The following is a 16,115-nucleotide window of genomic DNA, read 5'->3' as shown; positions in this document are numbered from 1 at the left end:
CTATTTTTAAAAGCGTTCATTTTTATGAGATTGTTCTTATCAAAACATGGGTTAGAGACTCTCACTAAATGTTCAGTTTTTATCCACTAGATGAACATTTTACTTAGATTTATAAATTTATTTAAACTATTATCTAGATCAAGTTGATCAGAACCCCTTCTACCTCTTTTTCTCATTTCAAATTAAAGGTTACTAGTACTAAATTACAAAAGATTGTCCATTTTGCTACCCAGCAATTATCGAGAAGAACTTGTTATAAAATAAGAAACTTGTACACCATGCAAATAAATCCTTAAAGATAGTACGAGCATCTCGCGTCTCAGATTTTTTTCCTCACCAATCCAATTACACTGTTCATGATCTTCGACTTCAAAAATTAAAATATTAATAAAATTGATTCATGGGGGCAAAAAAATCATTAGTTAAATTTTTGGTTATGGACCTCTCAACTCCTACTCCAATCACAAGAATCATATTAATTCCACTAGAAATTCCCGCTCCCCTCCAAGCCATTGTAGGCATGCAAGGAAGAAGACATGAAAGACAAAAAGAAAATAGTCAGTGCCTTAGCACATATACAACTTCAAAGTACCTCGCTACTTTTGTGAAGTAAAACCCATAAAATGTGATGTTATTCCCATTCAATTGTTGATGGTGGCTTTGAGGTAATATCTTGCACAACACGGTTTACACCACGGACACCATTACAGATCTTTCGGGAAACATCGTCAAGGAACTTGTGCTCAAAGTAGTACCTGAAATTTATTTGAAAATGTAGTTACCAGAGAGCAGCAAAGGATGATAAACAACAGTTATTATGATTTAATAGGGAAAGCCTATTTGAAGCCAATAGAATAATTTAAAAGTATTTGTATAACAAAAATGCTCTGAAACTAATGTATTTTTTGCAAAGAATTTAATGCCCCTAGTATTTAACTAAGATCATGATTGACTAATGACAAGATAAGGTGGCATCACTTTCTCTGGAATATTTCAAAATTTTCTTATGTGTTTATGTATGGTTTATAGTCCCAAGCAGGTGTAGAAGTTCTTATACTCTGTTACAAGCACCAGTACTGACACCTTCCCCTTTATCAAATAGACATGCTACATCAACAAGAAAAGCAGAATATCATGTCATGTACTGGGAACCCATCACATGCTTATCAAACTTTATTTGGTCCATTCTATAGTTTACTAGAAACATGTTCGACCTACTATTGGTAATTTGGTACCATTAAAAGAAAAAGAAAACAAAATATGGTACTGCAGCAGCAGCACAGCATAACCAGATATGCTTTTTACAAGTATATTCTACAAATGGAGCACATTCAGCGGTAATAAGGAGAAAAAAAAAACATTATTCAGTAGCATAGCCAAACATACTACAGTTGAAATCTTACCAGTCAGCAGTCATTCCATCTTGACTTGTAACAGCTCTGAGAGCAACAACATGGGAGTGTGTTCTTTGATCACCTTGAACTCCAACCGATCGAACAGGCAAGAAAACTGCAAAAGCTTGCCATATTGAATCATAGAGCCCAGCATCCTTGATTGACTGAATGAAGATCTCATCAACCTGGAAAAAACAATTCTTAGACATAAATACTAAAGGGTAATCATCAATCAGCATCACAAACATACAAAAGCACAAAAGATCTACATACCTGTCGGAGAATATCTAAAGCATTTCCTTCAGTCACATCACCCAAGACTCTCACTGCAAGACCAGGCCCTGGGAATGGGTGACGTCTTAGAAAGGCCACAGGAACATCCAAGATCCTCCCTAATTGACGAACCTACACAAACCGCAACAAAAACAATGCATAACATAATCTGAGAATCCAAGCACATTTAAACAAGCCAATAGATCCAAAGCAAAACCTCATCCTTGAACAGAAGCTTAAGTGGTTCAATAAGCTTCAACTTCATATCTTTTGGAAGGCCTCCAACGTTATGATGACTCTTAATGGTATGGGAATGGGTTCTCCCGGTCCCAGGTGGAGGACAAGATTCAATCACATCAGGATACAACGTCCCCTGAACCAAATAAGAAGGCTTCTTCCCCAGCTTCCCCTCAAGCTCCTGAGCAAAAGCATCAAAAATACAAATAAACTCCTTCCCAATAATCTTCCTCTTGGTCTCTGGATCCACCACACCTTTCAACTTCGTAAGAAACTGATTTACGGCATCAACACACACAACCGGCAAATGAAGATCCTTCTCAAAAGTCTCCATCACACGCTCCCTCTCCTTATACCTAAGCAACCCATTATCCACAAACACACAATGAAGCCTATCCCCAATAGCCTTATGCACCAGAGTAGCAGCAACAGTGGAATCCACACCACCAGACAAAGCACAAATCACATGCTCATCAGGCCCCACCGTTTCTTTAATCACCTTTATCTCCTCCTCCATCACATCCTCCATCTTCCACCCTGCTCCCACACCACAAACATCAAACAGAAAACGCCGCAATGTCTCCATTCCATCCTCCGTATGGGTCACCTACACAAAACCACAACCAACATTAATCCCGAACATACAGCACATAAAATTAAATAGGATAAAATATGCATTTGGTTCTTCAAAACATCTCGAAATCCGGTTTTAGTTTTATAAAAGTTTAATAGATTTCTAGTTTCTATATTCCCCAAAAGTGACGTGATTTTAAAATCGTATTAAATTAATTTTAATAAATTAAAGCCAGATTTCGAACCGCTGGATCAACTAGTTCAGTATTATTCCAGCTTAAATAATGGTAACAAGTTCAAGTCCTGAGTATGAAGTTGCACTAAATACTCTGAGAGAGCTCAAGTCATGCGCATGCAGCTGCTTTTTTTTTTTTTTTTATAATACGCACGCAATTGCATTAAATACTGAAGGAGCGTTTTGTCACTCAGTAGTCTTATTCTAACTCAAACACAATTGCTTCTAGCCTATTGTATCTATCAAGAGAACCGGATTTCAAGACATGTTGACAGGGCCAAAAACATATTTTATCAGGGTGATGCAAATTAAGGTAATGTCAAACTTTTTGGGACATTGATTAAAAGCCCTATTCATGTAATCCACTTTTAATGAGACAAGACTTTGTTAATGATGCTGACAAAAAAAAAAAAACCTTGTTAATGATTAAATTTGAAGTTATGATAAAACTACCTCAGGGTGATACTGGAGGCCGTAGAGCTTGGCGGGGGGGTTTTCAATAGCGGCAACAGCGCCCTGGTCGCTGCGGGCGACGACGTGGAATCCATCGGGCAGCGCGACGGCCTCGTCGCCATGGCTCATCCAAACGACCTGTCGTTTACCGACTTTCTCAGGGCCAAAGAGCGCGGAGGGTTTATCGGCACAGATTTCCATGCGGCCATACTCCTGCTTGTCTCCGACGCGGACGTCGCCGCCTAGGCGCTGGACGAGGAGCTGGAGGCCGTAGCAGATGCCGAGGACGGTGACGCCATTGGACTGGGCCCACTGGAGGAAGCCGTCGGGGAAGGAGGGGGAGTCGGGGGTGTGGACGGAGTGGGGCCCGCCGGAGAGAATGACGACGGAGGGGTTGAGGTCGGCGATGGTGGAGAGAGAGGAGGTGCCGGAGATGCAGAGGGAGAAGACGGAGAGGCTACGGATGCGGCGAGTGATGAGGTGGGTGTATTGGGAACCGTAGTCGAGAATGAGAACCAGGTCCGATTTCACGTTTTTGGGGTCCATTTTTTCTGTCTGGGGAGGGAGTGATGGAGGCTGCCAAGTGCTTCCCTTTGCTAGGGTTTATGGTGTCGACTGTTGACAGTGGTGAATGATGATAGGCCAGGGTTTATGTCCCCGCAACAGTGATTTTGAATAAATTGAAGTAAACCTGTCGCTTTAATTATTTTAATTTACTGTCACTAACTGTGATTTGAGATTTTTGGGTTTGGCGGGAATCCACCAATTATCTTCATGCCTTTTTCTCTCGTCCAATCAATTTCTCCCACTTTACAACTCTTTAATCTTTTTTTTAAACAATGTTACTACTCCCTAGGTTAATTATTACTATCATTCTGATTTCAAATTCTTAATATATTTTAATTAATAATGATAATTCTATAATTTTAAATTAACTAAAAAAAATATCTATCGAGATAAATAGGATAAATAATTATTTTCATTTTAAATGCTTAGATGATTAAATAATTTATCTCCAAAAGATAAAAATTCAAATTTTAATCCTCAAAGATAAAAAAAGTGCAACAAATTCATTCATTAACTTTCGTCCAATAAAATTAACAAAAGAACCTACCATAATCAAGGATAAATTTGTGAGTCATTTACACATTCAGAGACGAAAATAACTATTTATCCAAAATATAATTTAATCTTCATTTTTTGTAATCGTTGCAAGCGTAATATTACAATAAACATCATATTGATTAATAAATATAATTTATCTATTGCTTTAAAATTTCTATTGTGACAAAATTAAGTTGGGTCTCATTTTTTTTAAGGATTAACTTAATGATTGTGCATTTTTGTTTGAGGCTAATATTTTAAGTAAAGTATTGTCACATTATAAATTTCAAAGCAATAAACAAATTATGCTTATTAATCAATAATATGTTTATTATTATGTTTGTTTTAATTTATGTTTGTTTTCCTATTTTTTAAGTATTTATTATAATGTTATACTTACAACGATTAAAAGAAAGGAGTGAAGACGAAGATTAAATTATATGTTGGATAAATAACCATTTTCATTCCTAGAGTGCTAACAAATTCTTCCTTGAATGTAACACGCAGACTCTTTCATTAAGGACAGCAAAAGAAAGTTAATGGATAGATGAATTTATCATATTTTTTTCACTTTTAGGGTCTAAAATTTGAATTTTCATCTTTCAAAGATGAATTTATTAAAGCTCTACACATTCATGGACAAAAATAACTATTTACTCAGATAAACATTGAAATTTCAAATAATTATATTTGTTTTGAAATCAAATAATTTTATTATATCTTTAAAAAAAAACTTGTTTATTGTGTATTATAAATTAAAAAATTAATCCTCACCTAATTTTAATATAAATATAGATGAACATAATTATCTTCTATTGTCAATTTGTCGTGAATTTTCTCTCAATACATCATGAAAAATTATACCTATATGACTTATGATATTAAGCCCACAAATTAAGTATAAGATTTTAGTTAGTCATTCGATTTTGTTGTTATGTACTAATTTCAATAATAGAAACCAAGTAACTAGCCTTGATTTGATTTTGTTAGCAAAATATAGTTTTTCATTTTTCCAAGACTAGCCTTCATTTTTTACTCATTCAAGTATAAAAAATAGTTTTTCATTTTTCAGGACTAATATATTAACAAAATAAATTTTTAAGCATGAAATTAGGTATTTACTATTATTTATTATTAGGTAAGTTTGTTGACTTTAATAATAGTTATTCTAAAAGTCATATTAAGGTGAAGTGAGATTCAACCATAATGTAAAAATATTTTATACTATTGCATGACTATTAAACCTTGTGTTTTTTACCATGATATAAAAGATAATTTTTTAAATGATTGTTTGTTAGTGTATATTGAAAATAAAAGTATTGAAAATTTAGTGTAAACTCAATTATAATTTATTTTCGTGACATAAAAAACAATTATATCTTTTGATAAATAATTAATATAATTAACATTTTGAAATATTAAATTACAAATAATTTATATAAAAATTAATGAACTTCGTAACATCTTGACACATGGTGACCCAATAAAAACTGGATTGGAGTCTGTGGATGGTCTTGGCTATTCCCAAATGGCTCCTCAAGGGAGTAGCATGAAACTCGAGCAAGAGATTGGGGATAAAGGAATCTGTTGTGTCTAACCAAATGCGTCTGTGAAAGAACAGAAGCTCATTATGAATGCAAAAGTCGGGGTAGTCTTAAGGAGTGTCCCGGACCTTAGATAGCTGAGCCTGAAAGGCGGGGCTTGCATGCAAGGTACGACGAAGGTCGTCGATAAAGTCAAAATTGGGAACATAAAGTAAGAGGAGCTGGCCAGGAGTAGCAGGGGCAGATCGAGAAAGAGCATATGTGACAACATTGGAGGCACTTGACTTATATTGGATTGAATAATCATACCCCAAAAGCTTGGACAGATAGTAATATTGTTCTGGAGTCTTAATTACCTGGGACATGAGTTCCCGGAGGCTCTTATGGCCAGTCAAGATTGTGAATGAATGCCCGAACAAATATTGTCGCCATTTGCGAACGGTCGTAACAATAGCGTGAAGTTCTCTTACATAAGTGGAAGCATGGAGTAATCAGGGTCCAAAAGGTTTGTTGAAGAATGCAATTGGGTGGCCCTGTTGCATTAAAACAGCTCCTATGGCGGTACCAAAAGCAGCTATTACAATGATGAATGGTGCATTAAAATCTGGGAGAGCCAAAACAAGGCTTGAGTCATGGCCAGTTTGAGTTGCTCAAAACAAGATTGAGAGACCGAAGTCCATACGAACACATCCTTGCATATTGTCATACCCTAATTTCGTCCGGGAACCTTTGCTTGATGACATGCGACCATTCTTTGGTCCTCGTGAGGTGCTTGGCACCCATCATTAGGCGATTTGTGAAATTCCAGGACATGCCGAAAAACCAAAAAAATATTGATGCACAATCCGTAAGTTTCCGTGACACACCGGAAATCAAATGGAAGCATCGTTGCATAATTAAGTGAGGTTCCGTAACATTCCGTAAGTCAAAAAGGGGATGATTATGTAATCCGCAAGGTTCCGTAACATTACGGAAAGAAAACAAGTATCGTTACGAAATTCGTAAGTTTCCGTAACTTTACGAAAAAAGAATCACCAAAAAATAGCAGAGGGGGGTGTACTTAGTAAAAATGGGGGTGCAAATAGCACCCAGGCCCACTTGGGCCCTCCAGAAGATTCCTCCAGAAGGCGGTTGCTTCTGGAGGAAGCAACCTTGCTCGCCTGGGCGAGCTGGGCGGCAACCACCTCCCCTATTTTGCTATAAATAGGGGAGGAAATGAAGAAGGAAAGGACCCCAGCCCTTTAGGCACTTCTCTCTCTTTCGAATTTGCTTGGAAAAATTGTTTCCGTGAAGAAAATCTAAGCCGAGGCGCTTCCGAAACGTTTCCGTAACGTTTTCCGTGAGGAATCTCGCAAAGGTTTCAACCGTTCTTCGACGTTCTTCATTCGTTCTTCATCGTTCTTCGATCTTCAACGGGTAAGTACCTCGAACCAAGCTTTTCGATTCATTCTATGCACCCATAGAGGTCCACATTGTGTTTCGTGCATTTCTATTCTCGTTTTGTTTACTTTTTATACCCCCTGTTGACGTGCTTAAGCCATTTTACTTAAGTCGTTTCTCGCTCAACTTAAAAATAAAATAAATTTCCACCGAACGTTTGAATTGTATTATCCATTAACTTCGGTTAAAATAAATTCCGACCGTTCGGTCATGCCGTAACCACGTTGGAAATCAAAAAGAAGTAAAAAATAATATAATAATAAAAAAAACATCTTTTTAGTAAAATAAAGCGGAAAATCAATCGGACGTTTTCTCTTTGGGATTTCTCATTCTTAATCGAATTGATTAATAACTAAAGTGAAACTAAGGCTAAAATCAACTCGCCTAGTCAAGCTCGTCCACAAAAATAGGCTTTTGAAGTTTGTCATTTCAATTTCTCACTAAGTAAAAAAGAATCATTTGATAAGAAAGAACTACGTAGGTCTGATTTTCTCATCCCAAATTGAGGAATACGTAGGAGCAAAGGGAAACACCCTTGTCGACCACAAAAAAGGAAAAATATAAAAAGGGTATAAAGGATATAAGAACATAAAAGGGAACATAAAAATCAAAGTCATGTTTGCACATTCGATTAAAGGCTGCCGTCCCTTGGGACGGGCGTGTGGGGTGCTAATACCTTCCCCGTGCGTAAATACAACTCCCGAACCTTTCAAAAAAAAGTTCGTAGATCGCGTCTTTTCCGGTTTTTCCGACGTTTTCCTCAAATAAACGTTGGTGGCGACTCCGCGCGTATTCCTTTCGTGGAACACGCATCCCGCGAGTCTCGCGTCGCCCTCCCGCCGAAGGGTAGGTTGCGACAGTTGGCGACTCCACTGGGGACTTTTTTTAGAGAGTTAGGCCATTTAATCTTGTGCAATGTTTTATCATGACTTTCTCCTTTGTTGGTTTCCCTTTATTTGTCTTATGTTCTTGTGTATATAAACTATTTGTTGCTTTTAGTGTATTTTAAAATGTATGCATGAGGTAAATATTTATTCATTTGATGCACACAAACACCAACACTATTTGCACACACTGTGAGTGAAAAAAGGGCCCTATACCCGGGTTCGTGGGAACATAAGGAGTGGAGGTGAATCTGTGATCATGCTAGGTCTCCGACTTGCTTGATTACAGTGAACCCTCATCTAGAGCTTTTCTCTTTGAAAACCTATTGTTGCTAGTAGTCCCTACTGCTACGATATGTTCTTCAAAGGGGATGATACCTCTAGAAACCATCAAGAGAGATATAACTACCTTGGGGATTATTGCTAAAAGCCTAGTTAGTTCTCTCCCTTATAGGTCCCTTAAATAGGGGCACGAAGCAAACACGCTGCGTGCCATTTTTCACACTGCCATGCATGAGTATCATATACCCTTTTGCTTATGTTCAGTAAATATTGTCATACTGTGTACGTTCCCGCATTGTGTCTTTTGCATAGGCATTGCATATGGGTTCTGTCTTGATCCAACGGAGGGTCCGTGTCGCCTTCTTAAAAACGTGCGTTGGGGCATTTTGCTACCCCTAGACGTCGTATCTAAGAAGGGGACAAATTCCCCGGACCCCCGCATTCCTAGATTGCATCTGTGTCATATGCATTCCATCATGCATTCATCCATTCCACCCATGAGATATCGGAGTTTTGATTTGCACCAGCTTTTATCTCACTTTAGTAAGCATGGGAACAAATCAAACCGGCAAGAGGTTCTACCAAGTCAAGGTCAAAAGCCCAGATACCACCAGCATCAAGGAATTAGGGCGGTTGATGGAACCCCTCCAAATGCAAGCCTTCCGCAAGACTTACGGAAAGATCTTAGAGTTGACCATAGCAGAGGTGTCCATAGAAGCCATTGCATCACTTACCCAATACTACGACCAGCCCTTGAGATGCTTCACATTCGGGGACTTCCAATTAGTACCAACCATTGAAGAATTTGAGGAAATTCTAGGATGTCCTCTCGGGGGAAGGAAACCATATCTTTCCTCCGGGTGTCTCCCCTCTTTGAGCAGAATTGCAGCTGTGGTCAAGGATTCAGCCAGAGGTTTGGACCGCATAAAACAGACTCGAAACGGCATAGCGGGCCTGCCACAGAAGTACCTAGAAGACAAGGCGAGGGGTATGGCCAATCAAGGAGACTGGGTCCCGTTTATGGATGTGTTAGCTTTGCTAATTTTTGGGGTCGTCCTCTTTCCAAACGTGGATGGTTTGATAGACCTAGCGGCAATCGACGCTTTCCTTGCCTACCACCATAGCAAGGAAAGTCCGGTGGTAGCTATCTTGGCAGATCTATTTGACACATTTGACCGAAGGTGCGAAAAGAGTAGCGCACGGATCATCTGTTGCTTACCCGCCCTCTGTGTTTGGTTGGTTTCACACTTGTTCCAACAAAACACAAGACATCCATGTCCGCTCCTGAGCCATCGCTCATGTACTGAAAAGAGAAGAATAGATTGGGACCAGCTCTTGGCCGGGATAGGAGGTAGAACAATCAGTTGGTTCCCCCGATGGAAGGAAGGGAAAGAAGGAGTCCTTTTCTCATGTGGAAGATACCCAAACATTCCGCTGGTAGGAACGAGGGGTTGTATTAATTACAATCCCACGCTCGCTATAAGACAACTAGGGTACCCCATGAGGGGAGCACCAACAGAAGAAAGCATGTCTCCTTTCCTTGTGAGGGATCTCGGCGCACAAAATTCCAAGACTATACAAAGAATCCATAAGGCATGGGAAACCCCGTTAAGGAAAAATCAAGAGCTTAGAGGCATTCGTAATGGCATCATTGGTGGGTACCACGAATGGCTGAAAGTTCGCATACGAGGTTTAGATTGGCTCGCCAAGTTAAAAGTCGTCAGCGAAGAGAATTTTGAAGTACCGGAAGAGGACGAGGAAGTCCAAGCTCTCAAAAGCGAGTTAGGAAAGGCAAAACTCGCCAAGGAGAAGTTCAAGTTGGCTGCTACACACGTTCGGAAGGAGTGCGCTGGGTTACGGGAAGAGAATGCAATTACCGCAAAAGCCCTTAAACAAGAGACCAAGAGGGTTCGCAAGGAAGAGTATGGTCGGAACAAATTTCGCGGAGCTCTATGGGGTAGCAATAATGAACTCAAGTTGCGAAGGGAAGAAAGGGACCAGTCGCGAGCACATAGCATGGTTCTGAAAGAGGAGTTGATTGCTTGTTCAAGGTCCAAAAGAAGCTTGTCTCAGCGTCTATGCGAGACAGAAACCAACATGTTAGCTATCATCGCCAAGTACCAAGAAGAGTTGGGTCTAGCCACGGCCCACGAGCATAGAATCGCGGATGAGTATGCCCAAGTATATGCGGAAAAAGAGGCTAGAGGAAGGGTGATCGACTCTTTACACCAAGAGGCAACCATGTGGATGGATCGGTTTGCTCTTACCTTGAACGGGAGTCAAGAACTTCCCCGATTGTTAGCCAAGGCCAAGGCGATGGCAGACACCTACTCCGCCCCCGAAGAGATTCATGGGCTTCTCGGCTATTGTCAGCATATGATAGACTTAATGGCCCACATAATTAGGAATCGTTAAGAAACTTGTATGGTCTCTCAGACCTTGACTAGATATGATTTCTTTTTTTATAAAATGAGTTGGTCCCATGTTTCTACTCCAAAAAGCTTGTGCAAATCAAATCACTCCTACATCTCATCTCTAGCATGCATTTTCTTTCTTTACCCACTCCTCACGTTTGGTTTTTTAGGGAAAACACCATAACTAAACGCGCCGCAAGGGATCCCTATCGCACCAGATCCAAATCTAGAACGATGGGTGATCAAGAGGAGACACAGGAACAGATGAAAGCCGACATGTCGGCTCTGAAAGAACAAATGGCCTCCATGATGGAGGCCATGTTAGGTATGAAGCAGCTCATGGAGAAGAATGCGGCCACTGCCGCCGCTGTCAGTTCGGCTGCCGAAGCAGACCCGACTCTCTTGGCAACTACGCACCATCCTCCCCCAAGCATAGTAGGACGGGGAAGGGACGCACTGGGGCACGATGGCAGCCCTCACCTGGGATACAACCGAGCGGCTTACCCTTATGGATTGCCGCCCAACTATTCACCACCCATCTTGCAAGAAGATGCGGGCCACATTGCTTCTCCCGTCCATGAAAAAGAGCCTCCTCAGCAGCCCGACGAAGCCCATAAAGACCCTCAAGATTATGCTCGGAGGGATGTCGAGTTTTATCCCCCGATCCCCGAAGGGCCGGCACCAGGCACGTTGTCCCAACCCAACATCGCAGCATCGCCAATAGTTTTGTCTATGGAAGGGCCGCCCCCGGCAACTGAAGAAAGGAGGAAGCTCGATCTCCTTGAGGAAAGATTGAGGGCTGTGGAAGGATTTGGGGACTATCCGTTTGCAGACATGACGGATCTTTGCTTAGTACCCGATGTTGTTATTCCCCCGAAGTTCAAAGTGCCGGACTTCGACAAGTATAAAGGGACGACTTGTCCCAAAAACCATCTCAAGATGTACTGCCGTAAGATGGGCGCTCATTCTAAAGATGAAAAGCTGTTGATACACTTCTTTCAGGATAGCTTGGCCGGAGCTGCGGTAGTGTGGTACACTAATTTGGAAGCTTCCCGTATCCGTACTTGGAAGGATCTGATTACCGCCTTCCTAAGGCAGTATCAGTACAATTCTGATATGGCTCCTGACCGTACTCAACTGCAGAATATGTTTAAGAAAGAGGGTGAAACCTTTAAAGAATATGCGCAGCGATGGAGGGATTTGGCGGCACAAGTAGCTCCTCCCATGGTTGAGAGAGAGATGATCACCATGATGGTAGACACTCTGCCAGTGTTCTACTATGAGAAGCTAGTGGGTTACATGCCGTCCAGCTTTGCGGATCTGGTGTTTGCCGGGGAAAGAATCGAGGTGGGATTGAAGAGAGGAAAGTTTGATTACGTTTCCTCCACAAACGTGAACGCCAAAAGAATCGGGGCAACAGGGGCAAAAAGGAAGGAAGGAGAGGCCCATGCCGTCTCTTCAACACCCGCATGGGTCAAACCCCAGCAAACACCTCATGGTACCCATCAGTACGCGCAACATCACCCAAGCTTCTCGGCTCATGCTGGGAACGCCTCTAGCTCAACACCCGTGCAGCCTAAGGCACCCACCCAGAGGGAAACTCCCCAAGTTCCAACTCCGAACGCGACTCGACCAGCCGGTAATTCCAACACGACAAAGAACTTCCCTCCGAGGCCGTTGCCGGAATTCACCCCGCTCCCAATGACGTACGAAGATCTTCTACCATCCCTCATCGCCAATCATTTGGCCGTGGTAACTCCCGGAAGGGTCTTCGAACCCCCTTTCCCGAGGTGGTATGACCCTAATGCAACTTGCAAGTATCATGGGGGTGCCCCGGGGCATTCCATCGAAAAATGCTTGGCCCTTAAATACAAGGTCCAACATCTAATGGATGCCAGATGGCTGACTTTCCAAGAGGATCGGCCCAATGTGAGGACCAACCCGCTCGCCAATCATGGAGGGGGGGCAGTTAATGCAGTTGAATCCGATAGGCCCCACAGGTCTAAACCTTTAAGAGATGTGGCAACCCCTAGGAGGTTTATCTTTGAGGCCCTACAAAAGGGAGGTGTAATTCCCCATAGTGGGTGTAAGGAGGATTCCTGTCTGCTACATCCCGGCGAGATGCATGACATGGAGACGTGTTTGGAAGTAGAGGAATTGTTACAACGGATGATAGACCAGGGTCGACTAGAAGTCGGCATTAAAGGAAAAGAAGAGCCGCATATATGCATGCAATCTACGGAGGGGATCGGTATTGCGAAGCCCAAACCCTTGGTGATATACTTCACTAAAAGTGCAGCCTCGCAAAAGCCCGGGCACCCCTTAATGGCCAAACCTGTTCCTTTCCCGTATCAAAATAGTCACGCGGTCCCGTGGAGATATACACCTCCGGGGAAGAAGGAAGAAGAAGTCACTGACGTCAGCTCGCTGTCAGCTAAAGTAACAAATATCACGGGGCTGAGCGGTGTGACCCGTAGTGGTCGTGTGTTCGCACCTCCGGACCTACCAGTCCAACCCGCCGACGTCAAAGGAAAAGGAAAAGTGGTGGAGGAACAAGATGGCGAAGCACCCCACGCTTCGAGTAAAGATATGCCGGCAAAGGGGCCCCCAGAGAAAAGGGATGGTAGAAAGGAGGTGTCGCTAGAGGAAGCCAGCGAGTTCCTTCGGATAATTCAGCAGAGCGAATTCAAGGTTATCAAACAGCTCAACAAAACCCCGGCTAGGGTCTCGCTGCTAGAGTTACTTATGAGCTCCGAGCCTCATCGGGCTCTGCTAGTAAAAGTGCTGAACGAGGCTCACGTGGCCCAAGATATTTCGGTAGAAGGTTTCGGAGGGCTGGTCAACAATATCACTGCCAACAACTATCTTGCCTTCGCCGAAGAAGAAATCCCCGCCGAGGGGAGAGGGCATAATAAGGCTTTACACGTATCAGTCAAGTGTATGGACCATATCGTGGCCAAGGTACTCATCGATAATGGTTCCAGTTTAAACGTGATGCCTAAGAGCACTTTGGACAAGTTACCATTCAATGCTTCCCATTTAAAACCAAGTTCAATGGTGGTTCGGGCCTTCGACGGCACTCGCCGAGAGGTTAGGGGAGAGATCGATCTCCCAGTACAAATAGGCCCTCACACCTGTCAAGTCACTTTCCAGATAATGGACATTAACCCCCCCTACAGCTGCCTGTTGGGGCGCCCGTGGATCCACTCAGTGGGAGTTGTGCCTTCTACACTCCACCAAAAGCTGAAATTCGTAGTGGAGGGGCACTTGGTCATCGTATCAGGCGAGGAAGATATCTTGGTAAGCTGCCCATCCTCCATGCCTTATGTGGAAGCCGCAGAAGAATCGTTAGAAACCGCTTTCCAGTCTTTTGAGGTGGTCAGCATTTCCTCCGTGGACTCCCTCTTTGGGCAACCTTGTCTGTCCGATGCGGCGGTAATGATGGCCCGAGTTATGTTGGGGAACGGTTATGAACCCGGGATGGGTTTAGGCAAAGACAATGGCGGCATAACTAGCCTGATAAAAACCCAAGGAAATCGTGGGAAATATGGTTTAGGCTATAAGCCCACTCAGGCGGACATGAAAAGAAGCACCGCGGGAAGGAAGGACAGTGGTCAGAGCTCGCGTTGGAGACAAGAAAGTGAAGGAAGCCCGCCCTGCCACATAAGTAGAAGCTTTATAAGTGCGGGTCTGGGAGACGAAGGTCAAGTGTTCGCGATATGTGAAGATGATGTTCCAAGTACTTCGGATTTGGTCCGACCGTGCCCTCCTGATTTCCAGCTGGGAAATTGGCGGGTGGAGGAATGCCCCGGCATTTACGCAACAAGCATAATGTAAACCTTTACGGTTTTAAAAGCTCTATAGTTGGGCCTAGGCTTTAGATTTTTCATTTTGTTAAGGCTTTGTGTCTTTTGTCTTTGAATTTATAATACAAGGATCTTTCTTCATCTGTTCCTAGTCTCTACCCATTCTCATTCATTTGCATGTTTACTTCTTTTTCTGAAACGGCAGATCCGATGACGAGTCCCCCGAAGGTACTAATACCTGGGACCCGTCTATCAATTTCGAGCAAGAAATGAACCAAACGGAAGATGAAGGAGATGAGGGGGTGGGACTTCCTTCGGAACTAGAAAGGATGGTTGCCCATGAGGACCAAGAAATGGGGCCTCATCAAGAAGAAACAGAGCTAGTAGACTTGGGAATTGGCAGTGGAAAGAGGGAAGTAAAGATAGGTGCAGGCATTACCGCACCTATCCGTGAAGAATTAATAACCCTGCTAAAAGACTACCAAGACATCTTTGCTTGGTCATACCAAGATATGCCCGGTTTGAGTTCTGACATTGTGCAGCACCGATTGCCTCTGAATCCCGGGTGTTCCCCAGTAAAACAGAAATTGAGGAGGATGAAACCCGAAACGTCCTTGAAGATAAAAGAAGAAGTGAAGAAGCAGTTTGACGCTGGATTTCTGGCCGTCGCTCGGTATCCAGAATGGGTTGCCAACATCGTACCAGTTCCTAAAAAGGGTGGGAAAGTACGAATGTGTGTAGATTACCGGGACCTGAATCGGGCCAGTCCCAAGGACAATTTTCCGTTACCACACATCGATATCCTCGTAGATAACACGGCCAATTTCGCTTTATTTTCCTTCATGGATGGTTTCTCTGGTTACAATCAGATAAAGATGGCACCCGAGGATATGGAAAAGACTACTTTCGTCACCCTGTGGGGAACGTTCTGTTACAAGGTGATGTCCTTTGGACTCAAGAATGCCGGGGCAACTTATCAGCGGGCCATGGTAGCTTTGTTCCATGATATGATGCATCAAGAGATCGAGGTCTACGTGGACGACATAATTGCTAAATCTAAATCTGAGGAAGAACACCTTGTCAACCTGCGGAAGTTGTTCGAAAGGCTTAAGAAATATCAATTAAGGTTGAACCCCGCTAAGTGCACCTTTGGGGTCAAATCAGGGAAATTGCTTGGTTTCGTTGTAAGCCAGAAAGGGATAGAGGTAGACCCCGAAAAAGTGAAGGCTATCCTTGAGATGCCGGAACCCCGTACAGAGAGGCAAGTCCGAGGTTTCCTGGGGCGCTTGAATTATATTGCCAGATTCATATCGCAGCTCACAGCCATTTGTGAGCCGTTGTTTAAACTCTTGCGCAAAAACCAAACTGATCGGTGGAATGAGGATTGCCAAGAGGCTTTTGGAAGGATCAAAAAGTGCCTAATGAATCCTCCTGTGCTTATGCCACCAGTACCTGGAAGGCCTCTCATTTTGTACA

The 16,115-nt window shown here is 42.7% G+C and overlaps 1 protein-coding gene across 1 annotated transcript; it reads right to left on the bottom strand.

Moving 5' to 3' along the window:
• Positions 1–397: 397 nt before the first annotated feature.
• Positions 398–3,825, bottom strand: LOC114413383 (GMP synthase [glutamine-hydrolyzing]-like). Its single transcript, XM_028377762.1, has 5 exons — positions 3,166–3,825; positions 1,885–2,511; positions 1,668–1,799; positions 1,404–1,579; positions 398–755 (listed from the first exon to the last, which is right to left on the bottom strand). The coding sequence occupies exons 1-5, from the start codon at positions 3,709–3,711 to the stop codon at positions 632–634; spliced, it is 1,605 nt and encodes a 534-aa protein (XP_028233563.1). The 5' UTR covers positions 3,712–3,825; the 3' UTR covers positions 398–631.
• Between the last annotated feature and the right edge of the window lie 12,290 nt (positions 3,826–16,115).

This window comes from Glycine soja, chromosome 5 (genome assembly GCF_004193775.1).
Source record: "Glycine soja cultivar W05 chromosome 5, ASM419377v2, whole genome shotgun sequence".
Taxonomy (NCBI): domain Eukaryota; kingdom Viridiplantae; phylum Streptophyta; class Magnoliopsida; order Fabales; family Fabaceae; genus Glycine; species Glycine soja.
Note: the sequence above shows the minus strand (reverse complement) of the source record. Positions and strands in the feature narration are given on the sequence as shown.